Genomic DNA, 21,783 nt, shown 5'->3' with positions numbered 1-21,783 from the left:
ATCATTATTAAAATTCTTCTTTTTCTTCTTCTTCTTCTTCTTCTTCTTCTTCTTCTTCTTCTTCTTCTTCTTCTATTATTATCATAATAATACTAGATAACCTTACCTGGTTTTTTACAAGTCTGCATCATTCCAGTGTACATATCAAGTCTGTCTTGCAGCGTTTTCAAGCTTGAGACATCACAACACGTTCTCACACCCTTGTAGAATTTTTCTTTCACAGGTACTTGCTTCTCAGGAGGACAGACACTGACCAGCTGTGGGCTGGCTGGGCATTTGCATTTCTGGGAACCTGGAAGTAAAATTAAAGAAGATGCAATGGAAAAAGCTAAGAGTAATACCGTCGGACCAGATGTACTAAAGCAAGGTTTACTTTATCTATTATTAAGGGAACATGATTAGATAAAGAAGAAAATAAAATATGAGACCAAGAGGTGTTTACTACTACTACTACTACTACTACTACTACTACTACTACTACTACTACTACTACTACTACTACTACTACTGCAACAACAACAACAACAACCACAACAACAATAACAACAACAGCTACTGTGGTATGACACTCGCTTTCGGATCGCTCGGTGCATAGTTGAGTCTTTTGAAAAGGCTCTTTACTCACATTTTCTCAGCATACTCAGGGGTAAAATGAGTACCTGACTATTAACAATGTTGTCTATAAGGCGCTATGACTTTTTTCTCCTTTCGAGAGAGACAATGCTGTTACTGGCCAGGTACCCATTCTACACTTAAGAGCGGTGAGGAAAACACATGAGTAGAGAGCCTTTTTCACAGATTCACTTTTGAGGGTTCCAGTGCCAGACACCACATGGTCCTAAGTCGAGAGACTTTAAGGGTTTTACGGCACTTGCAACACATTAAGGTCATATCAGCGCCAGTAAAAAGGAAGAAAATGGGATATTAAAAAGTTCTAGAATTACAAATAAAGCACACAAGAAAAGGTAAGACAAAGGGGAATTGGTTCAAATAAGAAACAGGTGTAGATTCCAAGAGCACACTATCACTATCAAAGTACTTAGTTTGAGATCACTAAAAGTCTCATCCAGACACAAGCACAGGTCCCCACTAAGAGGAATACACTCACATGTTTTACAAATCATATATAATATAAAGAAAACATAATACAGTGCATAACAGAGAAATGATTTACAAGAAAAAAAATAACATCTCCCAAAACTAACAATACATTTGACTGTTTCCTTCTCAGGCAGGGCATCTGGCCAGGACCAGGATAAAAACCAAGTAATCTCATTCCAAGACAAAGAAAGAAAGCAAGTTGGAAAACAGATATAGGGGGATAGAAGACGCAGTAAGTACCTCTATCTCCACTATGGGTGGTCAGGAACCCCACCCAGTAAGTTGAGAGACATAACATAACAAAACCACACAGTCGTAGAGGCACAAAGCTGAAGGGATTCGTGACAAGGGACGATATTAACAGAAAGATGAAGATGAAAATAGGAAGGATTCAGTTTGCAAGCTTTTCCAATTTCACCTTTTCGTTACTGTATTCTAAAATCTCCAGCTTCAAGTAGTCCCTGTACCTACCCCCCCCCCCCTCCTTCCTCCCTCGCTCTCGACTGACAAGGGGGCAAACACTTTTACCATTCTAATAAATAGAAAAAAAAGACTTCCAACTAACCAGCTTCTTTTGTGTATGAAAATGGAAATCAGATATAGAAGTACTGCAATGGGAGCGATCTATATTCATGTTTTCGTCCAACCAAGTCTTCAATCACATGATTTGTTGCTGTCCAACGATTGGATATTTCTTCAGAAATGCAAACACGCTGCTTTGTTTATGACAGTTGTAAGTATACCCATGTGTCAAGCTGAACAAAATGACCAATCGTGATGTTAGATATTTCAAAAACTGTGAAAACTTTTCACTATGTGGGTCACTTTGAGCACATATTCCAATGTGACCAATGACCTCGAGCACATGAAAATGTGATATAGATAGTATGCGCTTGGCTAAGAAGCTCATAACATTGCCATCCGGAAGTATAACGGACCAACACACAAAACTGTGTGTATCCATGAACGTTTATAGTCAGGTTAATACAGTTCAGTGAGCATTACTCATAAACGCGGATGGCAAAAAACAATAACAAACACATGAGTGACGTCATCTTCGAACTGTCTATAGATCATGCCCAACTTGGGTCCACAAAACGTTAACAGCGTTGTCTTTGTCGGAAAAAAAATTAATTGTAATATCGCCTAACAGGTGCCTTGCCTCGTTCTATATGTTACGTGTTGCTGTTGGTCAGGGGCCCTTTGTAAAGCGCTGTGATCACGTTTAGTGTATATTGCCCTATATAAAAGCTCCTTACCTTCATCCCTTACTCTCGACTGACAAAGGGGTAAACCGTAGCCATCGTTAATTTATAGCCTGCACTCGAACCCACTAGGACTTATATCTTGACATCATTTTTTTGGTTTGTGTAGCGCCAAGTGAGTTGTCGTTAGTATCTAGTACTCACGGAAATAAATAATCTCATTGATTGAACTACTAGATAAATACATCACGATTTGTTTTCTTTTGTAGCCAAAGTCTTGTCTTTTAACGTCATTAAACAAAAAACGAGCTTTAAAATTGAGCTTTTATACAGCGCGATATCCACTAAACGTGCTCAAAGAGCTTTACAAAGGGTTTCCGGCCAACATCAACACTTTACATGTAGTACGGACGACGCCTGTTAGGCGATATTGCAATTTTTTTTTCGGACAGAGACAACGCTGTTAAAGACCAGATACTCATTTTACACCTGAGTACGGTGAGAGAATGTAAGTAAAGAGCCTTTTCCAAGGACTCAACTATGCGCTGAGCGAGACTCGAATCCAGGACCTTCCAATCCGAAAGCGAGTGTCATACCTTTAGACCACATAGCCGCAAAGTATCCGTGTCAGGCTATAAGTTTACGATGGCTAAGGGAAAACACGTTTATATTCCAATAGATAGAGAAAAAATTTTTTTCTACTAACCAGCTTCTTTTGTGCACGAAAAGGAGACTCCGATATAGAAGTACTGTAATTGTGTAATGTCGCAACATCTTGGGTCCACGTAATAAACCCCATGAAAGGGTACATGAGAAGGCGTGACCACATCGGGGGAGTTAGGACTGTCTATGTCCAAGGATTGACCTAAAGACTTGGCTAACGACTCTCTTGAATTTCCGGTCTTTGCTTCAGCAGGTTTTGGCTTACACAACTCTTGACCCTTGCCACCGGGACACACACATCCATTATCCTCTGTTGCAATATCAATGAATGAATGAATGAATGAATGAATGAATGAATGAATGAATGAATGAATGAATGAATAAATGAATGATTGAATGAATGAATGAATGGATGAATGAATGAATGAATGAATGAATGAATGAATGAATAGAGAAACAAATGATAATAACAATAATAATAATGGTACTACTACTACTACTACTACTACTACTACTACTACTACTACTACTACTACTACTCCTACTACTACTACTACTACTACTACTACTACTACTTCTACTACTACTACTACTACTACATCTACTACTATACTACTACTACTACTACTACTACTACTACTACTACTACTATACTACTACTTACTACTATACTACTACTACTACTACTACTACTAACATATTTACTACTTCTACTACACAACATACTACTACTACTACTATTACTACAACTACTACTACTACACACACACAGTAACAACATACAACAACACTAACCTACTATCTCAACTACACTATAACCACAAGTACAACCACTACAACAATCACTACTACTACCACTACACTTCAAGTACTACTACTATTACTACTACTACTACTACTAACTACTACTACTACTGATACTACTAATCTACTACCTACTACTGATATACTAATCTATCTACTACTATACTACTACTACTACTACTACTACTACTACTACTACTACTACTACTACTACTAACAGTATTATTACAACAACAACAACAACAACAACAACTACTACTACTACTACTATTACTACGACTACTACTTCTACAACTACTACCACTGCTACTAATACTAATACTACTGATCACATATAAAAAAAAAAAAAATGTTTATATTAATAATAATAATTTAAAAAATAATAATAATAATAATAATATATAATAAATAATAATAATAATAATAATAATAATAATAATAATATATGTGAGATGATGATGAATATAATAATAATAATAATAATAATAATATATAATAATGAATAATAATAATAATAATAATAATAATAATAATATATAATCATCATCATCATCATCATCATCATCATCATCATCATCATCATCATTATAATAATAATAATAATAATAATAATAATAATAATAATAATAATAATAATAATAATAATAATAATAATAATTATATATTATTAATTATTATTATATTTTATAATTTTACATTGTCTTTATAATTATATCATATCATCGACAATATATTATTATTATATTTTAATATTAATATTATTAAGATATAATATTATTAATATTATAATTTAATAATTATAATATAATATATTATATTATAATATATATTACTTGATTATTTTTATGATGTTATATCCTTATATTTATTATATATAACTTTTATATAATATTATTATTTTATTGATAATTAAGACCATTATTGTTAAATATGTCATTATTATCATATACTATCTGTTTTATATTATTATTTATTTTTTATATATTAATATTTTATATTATATTATTATGTTCTATTATACTATTATATTATTGTGTATATATCTTTAATATATTATATTATTTATATTATTATTATTATATATTATTTATATTATATATATAAAAATATGATTTATATATATCAAGAAATATAGAAAGGTAATACAAAAAAACAACAGGCACTCTGATTCAAGTCTTATCGTTTGCGTCAACTCTCGAACTGAATAATTAGAATTCAGCTATAATCTATTATGACAGCGGCCGTGCAGAAATTTGTCTCTCGTTACAACATCCATCATCAACTTTTTTAAAGCCAGATCGGACGGGAATAGGATCAGCGTCACGACGAACATTACGGACTGCTGCTGTCGATTCTGTGGTCAGAAAATGAAAATGGTTAATTTCGATATCGAGAAACAAACAAAAAAATGGGCAAGGAACTCGTCAACTTTGACCATCGACTTTCTAAATTGGTCAATATAATTGGTACAATATATTATTATTATTATTTGACAACAAACAGAGGAAAGGTAATAGTACCGAAGACGGTGTTCTTAGTGCTATTCTTAGTATTAGTAGTAATATCGTGGTAGCAGTAGGAGTAATAGTAGTAGTAGTAGTAGTAGTAGTAGTAGTAGTAGTAGTAGTAGTAGTAATAGTAGTGGTGGTAGTAGTAATAGTGGTAGTAGGAGTAATAATGATAATAATAATAATAATAATAATAATAATAATAATAATAATAATAATAATAATAATAATAATATAATAATAATAATAATAATAATAATAATATAATAATAATAATAATAATAATAATAATAATAATAATAATAATAATAATAAGTAGTAATAGTAGTAGTAGTAGTAGTAGTTGTAGTAGTAGTAGTAGTAGTAGTAGTAGTATTAGTAGTAGTAATAGTAGTAGTATAGTAGTAGTAGTAGTAGTAGTAGTATAGTAGTAGTAGTAGTAGTAGTAGTAGTAGTATAGTAGTAGTAGTAGTAGTAGTAGTAGTAGTAGTAGTAGTAGTTAGTAGTAGTAGGTAGTATAGTAGTATAGTAAACAAATTCACTTGGTCTCTTCTGGCGGGATGCGGAAGGGTCTGATTGGGTTTGCTCTCCCACAATAGTCCATTGACAAATTTGACAACGTCGTTTAAGGTGGGCCATGTGCCTTCACATTGACATTCACCATCTGCAAGAGATAAAATAAATAATGAATAAGTGTCCATTGCACAATAAGTATTGAACAATAAATTAAGATAATTAAAAACAAAACAAAACAAAAGAAAAACAAAAAGAAAAAAAAAACCCCAGAAAAACAACAAACTCGGAACTTTTCTGGCTCAAAACCCTTCTTTAGTCAATAACAAACAACAATAAAAACATTAATACATCACTTAAAACTCATGCAGATGGAGCTAAGATCATGACTATGTGTCGGAAAAATTCTATCAAGTTTAGAAATGTTTTATTTTCTCCACAAATTAAATGGTAAGCGTAAGCATATTTTGTACAAATGGTTTCTGGTCATTTTACTTCTTGTAAAATATTTTTAGGGCATTTTCAACCCGATATAATGCCATTTTCTGAGGATGGGTCATGTATATATCTAAATATATATATATATATATATATATATATATATATATATATATATATATATATATGTATATATATATATATATATATATATATATATATATATATATATATATTATATATATATATATATATATATATATTAGTAAAAAGCCCGCAATTTCGCGGGGAAAGAACTATTTTCATTCGATACTGTACTCACCATCATTTAATGAGGGCAGATTGGTAAACAACGTTGTCTGTGTAATTCGGTATATCTTCAGTTGATTTTTCTGTGTGGCCCAACATGAAGTGTAAGCCACTATAGCCTCTGACCCGTGACACAGCAACATACAGTTGTCCGTGTGTGAATACCGGTTGTGGTAAGAAAATCCCCACCTTGCTTAATGTCTGCCCCTGAGACTTGTTAATTGTCATTGCATATGACAATTGTACCGGAAACTGTCTTCTATTTAGAATAAATGGTAAGCCCGAATCCGTTGTTGTCGTCAGATTGATTCTAGGGATAAACACTATGTCGCCAGCTCTACTACCGGTAATTATCTTGGCTTCTAATACTTTTGAACCTAATTTAATTATTAACAAACGGGTGCCATTTAGGAGGCCTGATTTAGGATTTATATTTCTAAGCAGCATGACTGACGTGTTGGCTTTCAAATGTAATGCATGTGGAGGAAGTCCGGGAGGTGTAAGTTCGTTCAAGAATTCAATCGGGTATAAGTTGATGTCAGAGTCACTTTGAATGGAATCAGCACTGCGGTAAATTTGTTCAGTTGATGAGGTCAACCTGGACAGAACGGCTGCATTTATTTTGTCAACATTTTCATGGGTTGTAGTCAAAATTGCTCTCTCTGATAGATAACGTTCATCCGCAAAGTTCAGATTCAAATCATTGTATACAGCATTTATCAAGCATTCTGGGTCATTTTCAGGAAGGCATAGCGCTGTAGGTAATTTAACAGAATACTTTCCTATTTCGCTGAAAACCGGCTCTGTACCATTTCCGATGCGGAGAAGCCAATTTGCAAAACAGTTATTGTCATCATTAACCCTCATGTTCTTGTTCAGGTGAAAAATGGTGACAAAATTCCAAATAATTGACTTGTTAAGTGTGACACTTAATATATCGGCTTCACTTCCTTTGTTAACAACAGGTAGAATTTGCCGAAAATCCCCTCCAAGTACAACCACTTTGCCCCCAAAAGGTTTTGAACTGCCTGTTATGTCACAAAATGTCCTGCTCACACATTCAAACACACGCCTGTCCATCATAGGTGCTTCATCCCAAATTATGAGAGAACTACTCTTTAGTAACTTAGCTGTGTCTGATTGGCGACTGATGCTACAGGTGCTGTTATCCGTTATTGGAATTGGAATTTTGAACGTTGAATGTGCTGTTCTACCACCGTGCAATAATTCTGCAGCAATTCCAGATGATGCAACAGGTGTAGCTGAAAGTCCTCGACCTCTGATTTCTGCAAGCAGCGTGTTATATACATAGGTTTTGCCAGTTCCACCAGGGCCATCGATGAAGAAGACATTATTCACCCGGTCTTGTTCAGGTACGTCAATTGCTTCCAAAATGGCAGTAAATGCTAACTGTTGGTCATGATTCACTTCATTTTTCGACTGTGAGCAATTTGTCGTTGCTCATTTGGATCCCATACTTGACAGGCAGTTGTGTATGATTCTGTAGGCTCAGGTAGTTGATAATCTTTTAATGATCTATTGTGAATCATAAGAAGCCTGTTAACGTCTTCAAGTGTCTTACTGACGCAAGCTTCAGCAGTCATACTTTCAACATGAGAATAATCTTCAGCTAGCTGGTCTTGAAAAGTATTCCATAAGGAAAAAGGATCTGTGGGGTTGCAAAAGATCAAAATCGTGACAAAAAGCTGTCGGAGTTGACTTGCTGAGGCAACAAATGCTGATTCTGCCATGCAGTTTATCCACTCATCATCGTCCTCCAATAAACCCATAGCAGACGCGGCCTGTCGAAAAGTATGGTGTAATGTTCCTACTTCTGATCTCTTTAGGTCTTCAAATGATTTTGCTCCCCTTACATGCTGCAGCTGGGTACAGCTGGGGCGACCATCCCCAACCCAGCGCGTCCACAGGTGGCGGATCGTGGAACGGCCTACAGATCCTGATCTATAGGTTAGCTGTAAAGCCGCGGACCAACTGGCGATAGTCGTGGAGAGTGAGGTTGGGTAGTCTGGCAGCACAGCTACACATACAAAATGCCTCATATACTCTATGAAGGGACTATCAAGGTGAATGGGAGGCGCCTTAAAACCTGCCAAATGCTCCCACTGCCTTGTGGGTTATGACCAGGAGGTCAAAAGGCTATGGAGTAAACCAGATAAAAATCCGTCAGAAGGCAACGGGAAACCACTGACGTATCATCCCAAGATCGTCATGATGTCCGTCCAAGCGAATCTAGTCAACGACGTCAATGGATGTTTTTCGAGCAACTCGATTACAGCCTCGTCCGGTAGAGATAGCCATGCAGGTGAACAGGTGACTCTCGACCGTCATCCAGCTACTGTGCACCACCAAACATTACGAACAGCAACATGGAATGTAAGAAGTCTGTACCAGAAAGGAAAATTAGCAAATGTAGTTATGGAAATGAAGAGATTGAATATCAATGTTTTAGGATTATCAGAAGTTAGATGGAAAGGAGCAGGAGAACTTAATTATGATGACTGTAAAATTATATACTCAGGAGGAGGAGAACACCAAAGGGGAGTTGGAATTATACTAGATAATAAAACGGCGCGAGCAGTCAAAGGATTCTGGCCCATATCAGACAGAGCAATGGCAATCAAACTACAAGCAAAACCTTTTGATTTTGATATTTTACAAATATACGCCCCAACCACCAGTCACGATGATGAAGAAGTGGAAAATTTCTATCAACAAATAGATAAAGCAATGCATCAGTTTAAGTCTTCAGACATAAAACTCATCATGGGCGATTTTAATGCCAAGGTGGGCGAGAAAGAATAGAAGATATTGTGGGCCCACATGGTCTGGGAGACAAAAATGACAGAGGTGATCGTCTTATTCAATGGTGCCGTCAACATGATCTGACAATCACAAATACCTGGTCAACAAACCACAATAGAAGGAAGTGGACATGGAAAAGTCCTGGAGATGGAGTGAGAAACCAAATAGATTACATACTCATCAGCAAACGTTTCCGAAACTCGGTTTTGTATGCCAAATCTATGCCGGGGGCTGACTGTAACAGCGATCATATACCTGTGCTATGCCCCATACGAGTTAAATTGAAAATCTGCAAAAGAGCAAAGGCTAAACCTAAATACCAACTAGACATTCTCCGGGAGGAACAGAAGATACAAGAAAAATTTGAACTATCAGTAAGAAACAAGTTTGAAGTGCTTGGAGAACTAACAGATATAGAAGAGAAATATGAGCAGTTTAAAGACAGTGTTGCTGCATCATTAGAAGAAAATGTTCCAACCACACTTAAGTTGCAGAAGAAGAAATGGATTACTCCAGAAATATTAGAACTAATGAATGAGAGAAGAAAGGCCAAAAATCAGGAAGAAAAATACAAGACTCTGAACAGGCAGATAAAAAGAAAATGCAACGAAGCTAAAGAAGACTGGATAAATGAACAATGTCACTATATAATGTCCTGCAAAGAAAAAAATGGCAAATTCTTCCATCAGAAAATCAAAGAAGTGACAAACAAAACTAAATCAGGTGCTAAAAGTGGATGCATCAAAGACAAGCGTGGAAACACCATCATGGACAAAGACTGCATTCTAAACAGATGGTCAGAATATATTGAAGAACTTTTTTTTGATAATCGAGGAGAAATGCCTATGATAAAAGAACTGGAAGGGCCTTCTATAATGAAAGATGAAGTTAGGAACGTCATGAAAAGCATGAAAAATGGAAAAGCTGCAGGACCTGATGCCATAACAATTGAGGCCTTGACTGGCCTGGGTGAATGGGGGATTGAATTCATCACAAACCTTCTAAATCAAGTGTATGACACAGGAAAAATGCCAACTGATATGAAACGATCCATTTTTATAGCACTACCAAAAAAGCCAGGGGCAGTTGATTGTGAACAACACAGAACTATTAGCCTAATGAGCCACCTCACAAAAATTCTTTTGAAGATAATTTTACTAAGAATAAGAAATAAAATACGACCTGAAATTGGGGAGATGCAATTTGGTTTTGTTGAGGACAAGGGTACCAGAAATGGAATATTCACATTATCAATGCTGATGGAAAGATGTATTGAAGTAAATAAAGATCTGTATATGTGTTTCATCGACTATTCAAAAGCCTTTGATAAGTACAACACGAAAAACTATTCAAAATTCTATCATCCTTGGACATTGATGGTAAAGATTTAAGAATATTACGGAATTTGTACTGGGAACAAGAAGCAGCAATGCGTGTTGACAACGAACTAAGCAGTTTTACACCTATTAGAAGAGGAGTTAGGCAGGGGTGTGTTTTGTCTCCAGATTTATTCAACCTCTATAGTGAAATGATATTAAGAGATATCGAACATAAGAATGGGGTGTGTATTGGAGGAAAGAATGTAACAAATCTGAGGTATGCAGATGATACGGTTCTAGTGGCAGAGTCTGAACATGAACTACAAGAAGTACTGGATGTTGTAGTCAGGAGTAGTGAAAATATGGGACTGGAACTGAATATATCTAAAACAGAATGTATGACGGTATCTAAAAATAATAACCCACCAGCCTGTGTAATAACAAGCAGAGGACAAACAATACAACAAGTTGAATGTTTCAAATATTTAGGCTTCAATGTAACATCCAATGGAAAATCAGATTGTGAAATAAAGAAAAGAATAGGTATGGCGAAGAATGCATTCAACCAGCTGCATACAATTATGAAAAACAGGAATATTAGCATGAAAACAAAAATCAAGGTCCTGGATTGCTATGTACTGTCTGTGCTGCTATATGGTTGTGAGAGCTGGACCATAAACAAGACCATGGTTAAAAGACTGGAGGCAGTGGAAATGTGGTTTTACAGAAGAATGATGAGGGTGTCATGGATGGAAAGGAAAAGAAATGAAGAAATTTTAGAAATGGCAAACAGAAAAAGATCACTGATAACAAAAATCATCAAACGCCAAATGGAATTTTTAGGACACATTATCCGCCACCCTGGTTTGGAAATACTCGCCTTGACTGGAAAGATGAATGGAAAAAGAATAAGAGGAAGACAAAGAATAACGTATTTGAAAGGGATAAGAACTTGGACAGATGAAGCTGAGAAAGGTGGCGCTGCTTTAATAGAATTGGCAAGAGATAGATCAGCTTGGCGGAAGATGACCTCCGACGTCTGCTTCAGATATGGAACTACATGAGATGAGACATGCTGCAGCAATAATCTAAGAAAGAAGCGCTCCCCTTCTGCTGGATGGGCGCTGTACATTCTACCGATTGCCAGGCGGTTTCTCTGTCTCTTCTTCCAAATGCACGTTCTACTATCCCACGTGTAATATTCCGGCATATCAGTATACAGTAGAGTATTAGCCTCACTGTTTATTGCATTCTCCTTAAACCATGCTGTTAGTGTGGTGTCTTTCAGTCTCTTTACAGCTTTTTCCGCATGCCCTTCTCTGTAAGTTACAGACTGCTGGTTTTCCAAGTGCAAAGCTAAACGTTGGACTGCCGGGTATCGGTCTTGCATGTCAAATTGGAATAACTCCAGCAAGATTCACTTGCTGAAACATAACGTGCATCAACAAATCTCCTAATTTCATCATCTTGTTCCCCTTGGAATTCTACCATGACTCTATCATGTCCTTTGTACACATACTTATACATGTATTTCACCGCTTTTATGCTGTTGCACACCTCAAGATTGATATGTGCCATATATCTGCTGAGGAGATACGGGTTATATGGGACAACCCATCTATTGTCAAGGGCAATTCCTCTTTTGAAGATTGATTTTCCGTCATTACGTCTCTGATACAGGGGATAAGTGGAGTCATTTGTATGTGTCGTCTCACTGAATGATTTTGGAAATCTCTTGGAACACTTGCCATCTTTCATGCATGGACTGTTGGGATTGGCCAGGCCCACAGGGACCATGCATCATGTGTTTTGAAACTAAATTCTGTAATGTTTTGTTTTGTGGAATTTCTGCACACACCAACCTATCAATATCTTGAGTAGTTATGGGTTTGGCACTGCGATCAAGGATAATCAGGATGTGAGAATGTGGCAGGCCTCTCTTTTGAAATTCAATGACCTTCACATATGCTAAGACTTTGCCAAAAAGTTCTTTTTTAATTATCTCTTCCATCAATGCCCCTAATTTCATTTTAAAGACCATTGCGACTAAATCTGGTCGGTCTCCAGCTGTTTGTCGTGAATGCAGTTCATTTGTTATCTCTGGCCAACATGGATTACAGGTCAGAGCAAGGAATACGTCTGGTTTACCATATCTGCTAACAATTGACATTGCATCTTGGTATAATTGGAGCATGTTTCTTGGACCCCCTGTGAATGAAGATGGTAAAACAATTTTGGTCCCTACTGTAGCTCCATGTGCGTCACCTCGATAAACTGCATCCACCAGTCCTTGATACAATTCTGCTCGTAATGACTGTTGATTAAATCGAATGTATTGCAGGCGTTGCTCTTCAACTTTAGCATACTGATCAACACAATATTGTTGCAGGAGACGACCTCCGTGCAAGATTACATTAAAACTATCTCTCTCCATAAGTCGATAAGCATAAAATAATGATGGACTGACCTGACCGGTTTGCTTTCTGTTGAATTTAATGTTGGGCACCCAACCTTCTTCTCCTTTTGGAAAGAAGAGTACATAATGCAACGGATCAAAGTGAGGATGTGTTTCACTGATACGCATAATTGACTGTTGGTTTGGATGGTCATCTGATTTGCGGTATAATACAATATCCCTCCGGTTACTACAGTTGATAGGGTTATTTGGGAGTAAAACAGCAACTTCTGAAGCAGTCGGTAAATTATATCTACGGGGATCTTTTGATGAATCTGCTCGCAGCACCATTCTAATATCCTTCCCTTAATCTCCAGCATCTTCAATAGCTGCAGCGGCATACTTATATAATTCAACAAAGGGACTAACAGTAGCCATGGTGGTAGATATAGTTGTCAAAATATCAGTATTAAGACTTCTATTCCAAAAAAGCCTATTTTGAATTTCGTGTTCATTGTCATAAATGTAAAGTTGGGCAAATTTTGGTCTATCATTATCACTGTTGGGTTGAATATAACCTATTCTATGGTAGACGTTACCACTAACTCGGAAACAGTATATCCCAGGAGGCAAGAAATCTTCGTGTACACCCAAGGAGGCGAATGCAAACATAGAATTGTAAGCACGGATGTGTTCTCGAAAATGCTTAGAATTTGTGTCGTTACCCGTGTAAAGACTCTTTATATTATCCGGAAGGGGTTGTAAAGGTGCCAGTGATACTTCCCCGTTGGCACAGCATAGCGAGGTTGATTCACCGTGCCATAGTTTTGCTGAACAAAAACGACAAACTTTGTTCATGCGTCCTGTGTTGTGTGGTGAGATAAGAGGTATTGTAGTTGTATCCTGTTCTTGATCTGCAGCTGATGTAATTTCCACTGTTTGAGCTACATTTTGTTGAGGAGCAGTTTCTGTATTATTAGTATTAGTAGTAAAAGTAGCGGAAGTAGTAGTCGTAGTAGTATTAGTAGATCTAGTTCTGAATGCAAATTTTAATCGACGTGCTTGTCGTCGCTGCCATGCTTTATTCGGCATGATTTTGGTTTATCAGTCAGTAGATATCTATATCAATACGTCCCAAGTCTTTACTACGCTTTACTTGGGAGGCCTTCCGAAAGCCCCTACAAAGGGAAACAACTTTAATAATATATTCCCTCAACTAACCCAAAGAAAAAATTCAACCTAGTACCTTTAATTAACCCCAATAGGAAAAACAAACACCCTAGCACTTTAATAAGACTTATGACTAACCCTTATATAAAAAAAAATCCTCCGATCTCAAGCTAACCCTAATAGAAAACATGATGACAAATTGAATAAATAAACGCCTGAAAAAAGATCAAAGGTGAAAATACAAATTTAAAGAATACTGGGGATGTAGGAGCTTTCGGAATGTCTCCTCTTTACTTAACTTATGGAAAAACAAACACCCTAGCACCTTTAATAACACTTATGACTAACCTCTCGAGCTAACCCTAATAGAAAAAAAACAACTCTCGGACTGCTTTGCACTACCTTTCAATACTTAAAAAATCACAATGGCGGCCGAAAATCAAAACAATGGTCAAATAAGGAAATGTTAAACTTTCACAAATCTATCAAGGTTTGTTCCAGAGTTTTTAAAATACTTCTATATAATGACAAACTGAGTAAATAAATGCCTGACAAAATATCAACGGTGAAAATACAAATTTAAAGAATACTGGGGATGTAGGAGCTTTCGGAATGTCTCCCCTTTACTTAACTTATGGAAAAACAAACACCCTAGCACCTTTAATAACACTTATGACTAACCTCTCGAGCGAACCCTAATAGTAAAAAAAGAATCACTGAAATACCTTCATGTGATCAAGTGAATAATATCACTATGAATGCCACGATTTGCTGAAAAATGCCAACACACACACACACACACATGTATACACCACACACAACACACACACACAAACATACACTCAATTAGAACATAACAAAACTGATCACCGCTAAATCAACAACACAACGGAAGTAATAATAATACTTGATGTCATAAATAGATGACGCAAATTGACAACTTTTTACAGTGTCAAAATTAGTTGATTTTGGGAGTCAAGTGTCGTCGTTGGTACATATTTTATGATATCTTTTTGACTCAACGAACTTTCAAACTGACTTTAAATTATAAAAGGAAATCAAGTTATCTGTTTATCTATCTGTAAAAAATACATATCTAATTTTCAAATCTTTCAGTAGAGTTGTGCGCCGTATCAATTTTTTTATTGACTCAAATAAGCACTATGTTCTCCACAATGCTATATTTTTTAAAGAAAGGATATATTATATATATATATATATATATATATATATATATATATATATATATATATATATATATATATATACATATATATATATATATTAAATATATATATATATATATATATATATATATATATATATATATATATATATATAGAGAGAGAGAGAGAGAGAGAGAGAGAGAGAGAACGATACATAGTTGAGGCCTTATAAAAGGCCCTTTACACACATTCTCTAACCGTATTCAGGTGTAAAATGAGGATCTGGTCGTAAACAGCGTTGTCTATGTCAGGAAAGTAATAGTCATATGGCCCAATGGCGCCATGTCTCGTCCTACATGTTAACTGTTGTTGTTGTAAAGCGCTTTGCGCACGTTTAGTGGATATTGCGCTATATAAAAATTCAAAATTATTTTAAAAGCTAAATATATATTTTTTGGCAAAATAGTTTAAGATTATAAAATGCTATCAAGTTACATACTTATATATGCACAGTTATCACTTTCTTTACAGGTCTCATTGCGGCCATTGTTAAAGCAAAGCCCTGGTCCAAGATACAAAATCAAGAGTAGACCGATGAGTGACACCACCGAAACGTTCCTGGTGTCCATCACACGTGTATTTTGGGATACTGTTGCTGTTTTCTTTTTGTTGTAAGCTGAACCTAGGAGAAATGAGTAATTATATTAAATAAGTGTTACTACGAAAAATTTGTAGCTCTTAAGAGCCATAAAACCCGTGATTTACTTGACTTATGCTTAGAGAGTTTTCTCTAACACAATCACTCACACATAAACACGCACACACACACACACACACACACATACACACACAATCTTGGGCGCGCATATATATCCATGCAAACCATTTCTTTCTCTCTCTCCGTCTTTCTCTCTTCCCTCCCCATTTATCTCTTTCTCTTTCACTCACATTCCCTTTGACCAAATTTTTACAAGCAAAATTTCCAGATTTCCTAGGTCCGATGTGCACTCTTAGCAGGTCTAATAGCCGAACGCAATTTTGGGCCTGGTTTTACATTGTTGTAATGGACAATATATTTCGTTGATTTGAGAGTATTAGACAACTATTATTGTTAAGGGACATAACCTGCAAACAATGGCAGTCAGTGCTAAGCGGAACAAAAGACGCGGTACAGAAGTAGCTGAAGAAATTGACGCCACTCAGCTCTTTGTTATGTTTTCAGCCAGCCATTTTTATGAGTCGTTCACTCTAAATAGACAGGTAGATAACCACGCCTCTCGGACAATCGTCATAATGTAAACAATGGCAGTGATTGGAAGACACAGCGAACTGCACAGGTTTTACTGTCGATGGTTTGTGCTTTAGTAAAATACCCATTGTTCAACCGCGTGATCAATGGAACTAACACAGAAAACTATGTGTAAATTTAAACGTTTATAATCTGATCGAGAAAATTGTGTGATAACTAGTCACCCATTTGGTGGTATAAAAACAATAACATTGATCAGAGAGAGGTCGATTTAATTCACGTTACTGTTTATAAACAACCAACTACAGTGGTCATGATCTCTTCCAGGTTCCTCGCTGTAGATCGTCTTTTAGTGAGAGATCTTTTAGCCAATCGGCACCCGTCTTATGGAATCAAAAAATGTCCGACATTTGAAAACTTTAAAAAGAAACTCAAAACACATCTCTTTAGGAAATCATTTGATTTCTATTAGGCCTACATGTTATAGATATCCTGAATTTTCATCTTGTAGAACAGTGCGTGGAAATTAAATTACAAATTGATTAATGCTATTCCAATATGATAGATTTTATGATTAAATTATCGATTTATTGTTGTGTTTTATTTGCATTGTAAAGCGCCTCTGAGCACATTGTGGATCTAGGCGCTATATAAATTCATTCATTATTCATTATCATTCATTATTATGTTTGTCCGAGCACGTTTGTGGGTGTGTCACAAATTTCATTTTTTGATTGGTCAAAAATCTACTGGTTAATTGCATCAACGTTTTAGGTTTACAATTAGTTTTGTTTGTTGGTGCGTTATATCCAGCGGGCGAATGTTATTCGTATTTTACATAAACGCAATACATTTTTAAATGTCAACCTCTTGAAAACCTGAGATGTACATTCCTCCCACCAAATCCAAGCATCTGTAACACACTGTATTGTCGCCTGGAACAACTACAAAAAACGTCTAACTTCTACGTCATGCATGGAACAAGACCGAAGGGCTAGAGCTCAGGTGGTCGCTGGTTCGGATAATCTAAATCTAAGTAGACATCTAGTGCAAGGTAACCACGCCACTCGGACACTCGTTAGAAGGTAAACATTGGTCGTCAGTGCTAGAAAGGTAACCACGCCCCTCGGACACTCGTTAGAATGTAAACATTGGTAGTCAGTGCTAGAAAGGTAACCACGCCCCTCGGACACTCGTTAGAATGTAAACATTGGTAGTCAGTGCTAGAAAGGTAACCACGCCCCTCGGACACTCGTTAGAATGTAAACATTGGTAGTCGGTGCTAGAAAGGTAACCACGCCCCTCGGACACTCGTTAGAATGTAAACATTGACAGTCAGTGCTAGAAAGGTAACCACGCCCCTCGGACACTCATTAGAATGTAAACATTGGTAGTCGGTGCTAGAAAGGTAACCACGCCCCTCGGACACTCGTTAGAATGTAAACTTTGGCAGTCAGTGCTAAACTATGCAAACGACACAATATTACCATCGATGGTACGCGTTTGAGTAACACTGACTACAGTTCTAAACGCCTGATCAATCTTATAATCACCGGGGTATAACCTTTAACGTTTATAATTTGATTGAGCGAATCTAGCGAGAACTAATCTCACAACAAACGGTAGAAAGACAATAACAGTAGATCGGAGTGATGTCGACTTACATCATTCTATTGTATTTAAACAACCAGCTTGCTTTTTCCGAGCTGGCTTGAGGGTGTTTCACAAGCCCCGCATCTTGATTGGTCAAAAATCTACTGGTGAATACCGTTACAACCATGAGCAGATAATAATTTGGGTTATCAGACCTGCAAATAAGTATACGTTACCTATGCCTTATCTCGTTACTTGCATAATGGGTTGAAAGTTCTGTACCCAATGCTTCAATCTCGAATACGATTGAAAAATAGTTAGAACGAAATTGATGTCATTCAGCTCTTTTTCCGTGCCCGACGTCTTTTTCCGGAAGACGGCAGAGGACGGCAGTGCCGGGTCGTCGGAGTCAGTCTCCTAGGCTTTGATACGAGGCTTCATCGGAGTACTTTATAACCTGACACTGACCAAAACATTAAGACAAATACAAGGCCAGACCACAAAAACGAATGTAAGTCATGAGTTGTATCGAACACTTCAACCAATGGGATCAGTTGTTTCCTTGAGCATCAACTACTAACGACAACTCACCAGGCGATGAACTTACCCCAAAGTCTCAGGCTAAAAAGTGCCAAGGCGTATTCTTCGTAAACTTATAGAGGGAACGAAATTGACGTCACTTAGCTCTGTTATTGTTTTTAGACAGTCATTTTTGTGATTTATTCTCACTGAATCACATCGATCAGACTAGGATATACAGAGTTTTGTGTGTATTTTTATATCCGTCTGAATGATATTGTACGTATTTTATCTAAACGCATAGCATAAATAGCCCGACTCTAGGACGTGTATTCCAGCTGTTCTGTCGGTTCGATGACTTCAAACAGATTTTTCAATTTTCTCACAAAATAACTTGTTTTAAATGGTTTTCAACATAATTATACATATTTACAGGTCTGTCAACGCAAATTGTTATGGTTATTACTGCCTATATAACACTTGTAAAATCAATCTTAGACTATTCCAGTTCAGTTTAGGACCCACACCTAAAAACGCCCACTTCTAGGCAAGAGACCAGCTTGTCAGAGACGAGAAAGAGTTCACAAAATCCGATTTTTAGTCACTTACATAGCTCAAGCTTAAGACGAACAAGTCATTTACTAGACTAGTAAATAACCAAATCTAGTCCGTGTTCATGAAAACGGGCCCAGAACATATCAATAATAAATAGTAAATGATATAATATGATAAATCTATATAGCACCTAGTTCTAATCAATTGCTCAATGGCGCTTTACAACAAACAACACATAATGTCTAGTTCGAATTATTTATAAAACGGACAAGTTAAGAATTACATTTATATGATAATAAGATATTAGTAAAATACATTATCAGGAATCTAAATCATAATCTCAGTTCAGTTTTTAATCGCTTTCTAAAAGGTAAATGCATTTTCACTATTTTTTGTTTCAATGTTGATGGAGCTCCACAATCGGGGGCATGGTGGTCAAAGAATTTCTCATGATAAACTTAAGATTTTGAGGGTTCCCTTAGCAGATTTGAATTACGTAGCAGATAATATTATACATCGACTGGAATCATAACATTGGATACGTTCTTGAATGTAAAAATTAAAATGGTAAACAGAAGGCCACAAACCTTTCCAGTTAGAATTTCATTCACTGTGCACAATGTGACGACTATGGGACTCCTTTCTGACGATAATAACCTCTTTTCCCAATATTTTATTAAGTTATATACCGCTATTGATAAACATGCAATTCTTTTAGCTTTGTTTTTCTTAACCCTTTTTTAATGTTAAGAAAACCATCAATACCATCATCTATTTAACATTGTTCTTGATGGATTTTAGGATGGGCTCACTATAGACGACTTAAATGATACTTATTCAGTATATCTTCATGCCGTTATTGATCTCTTCCAACCCATCTACCCCCCATTTTCAACAAGCTGAGGTAAAAAGATGTAAGTAGCTACAGGTGTTCTCACGGATAAAAGCGATAGGACATGTTGAAAATAAAGGTTCAGTGGTTGTCATTGATTATATAATGTTGGAGGAAAGTCTATTGACGTGAGTTAAATCGTCATTGTCAATGTAATCGATGTAAAATATTGCTTCAATATTGCTGGTCAATGATTTGCATCTTATGTGCGCACATTCTGTATAGAAATGTTGTTTTAAAAGCATGTACTTGGGGGATTCTGATGCAGTGATTTTAACCCTTTCCTTACCAGCCACTTTCAGAATTTCCCCCCAAATTATACTCCCAACCAACACAAAAATAGTTTTTTCTCACTCAAACAGAAAAGCAACAAATACATCTATTGCATAATATTGATCAGCAAAACGGAATCTACAAAACAGTGTCACGTTTTTATAGCTAATAATAAAACATTTGTCTTTAAATTGTGTGATTTACAAAAGAAATCTGAATGGTAAAAGTGCTGGTTGGATCGAACAAATGTGACGATTTTCCTATGGTTGGTAAGGAGAGGGTTAAAGTACAAATATTAAAATAATATAAAACGTTTACGGCCGGGATTTCAATAAGTGGGAGGACTTCCGAAGTGCCACATCACTATTATTATATTACTTAATCTTTTAGCTATTATGGACTTTCAATTAGTTGCAATGACCAATAAATAATATCACTATTTAATATAAGTTTCATTATTAGAAGTGGTGTGATTTTTCTAATTTCAAAAATAATTTGCCGAGTCAGTTGTCGTTTACGACTCCGGCCGACGTGATTATTATTTACTGTTTCCCATCAGTTTCGATATTGCAAGTGATTGCAAACATGTTTCATCAGGTTATGGTATCTTTAGTAAGAGTTGATGGGTGTTCGGGGGATCTCACCCCAAAAATATAAGGTGGGTGGGGGTGGGGTGGGGGGGGGGGGTCTCCCCCCGATAATAGCAAAATAAAATCCCCTCTATGTGGTCTAGTGGTAGGACACTCATTTTCGGATCGGAAGGTCTTGGGTTCGAGCCTCGCTCGACGCATAGTTGAGCCCTTGGAGAAGGCTCTTTACTCACATTCTTTCACCGTACTCAGGTGTAAAATGAGTACCCGGACCTTAACAGCGTTTTCTCTCTCCGAAAAAATTGTAACATCGCCGAACAGGCGTCATGTCCCGTCCTTAATGTTAAATGTTGCTTTTGGCCAGGGACTCCTTGTAAAGCGCTTTGAGCAAATTTAGTGGATATTGCGCTATAAAAAAGCTCCATTTTTTTGGCACGCTGTGTAACGACGGAAGTCCTTCCTAATCAGTTATATTTATCAATATCACGTGGCCACGTACATGGCATGTTGATGTCCTAGTGGTCAGATATTCTGAAGTGTATCACACGCGTGTTCGCTTCAAAATGACCTAAACGTTTATCAGTAGTAGTAGTAGCAGCGTATAGATAGAATGCGCTTGGCCAAGGAGTTCACAACATTGCCATCCGGAAGTATAACGGACCAACTCACAAACTCTGTGTAACCATGAACTTTTATAG

The 21,783-nt window shown here is 36.4% G+C and overlaps 1 protein-coding gene and 1 long non-coding RNA gene across 2 annotated transcripts; both read right to left on the bottom strand.

Moving 5' to 3' along the window:
* Positions 1–138: 138 nt before the first annotated feature.
* On the bottom strand, positions 139–3,273 carry LOC144958651 (uncharacterized). The gene is made up of 2 exons (XR_013642488.1): positions 3,013–3,273; positions 139–292 (listed from the first exon to the last, which is right to left on the bottom strand). It is a non-coding gene; the product is annotated as an uncharacterized LOC144958651 (long non-coding RNA).
* A 1,719-nt stretch (positions 3,274–4,992) lies between these two features.
* Positions 4,993–20,063, bottom strand: LOC144959244 (uncharacterized). The gene is made up of 4 exons (XM_078891785.1): positions 19,918–20,063; positions 15,914–16,096; positions 5,824–5,945; positions 4,993–5,127 (listed from the first exon to the last, which is right to left on the bottom strand). Exons 2-4 carry the CDS (start codon positions 16,041–16,043, stop codon positions 4,993–4,995), a joined length of 387 nt encoding a protein of 128 aa, XP_078747911.1. The 5' UTR covers positions 16,044–16,096; positions 19,918–20,063.
* Between the last annotated feature and the right edge of the window lie 1,720 nt (positions 20,064–21,783).

Source organism: Berghia stephanieae, chromosome 13 (genome assembly GCF_034508935.2).
Source record: "Berghia stephanieae isolate SIO BIC M18660-M18661 chromosome 13, UCSD_Bste_1.3, whole genome shotgun sequence".
Classification (NCBI taxonomy): Eukaryota; Metazoa; Mollusca; class Gastropoda; order Nudibranchia; family Aeolidiidae; genus Berghia; species Berghia stephanieae.
This window is presented reverse-complemented; position numbering and strand designations above follow the sequence as displayed.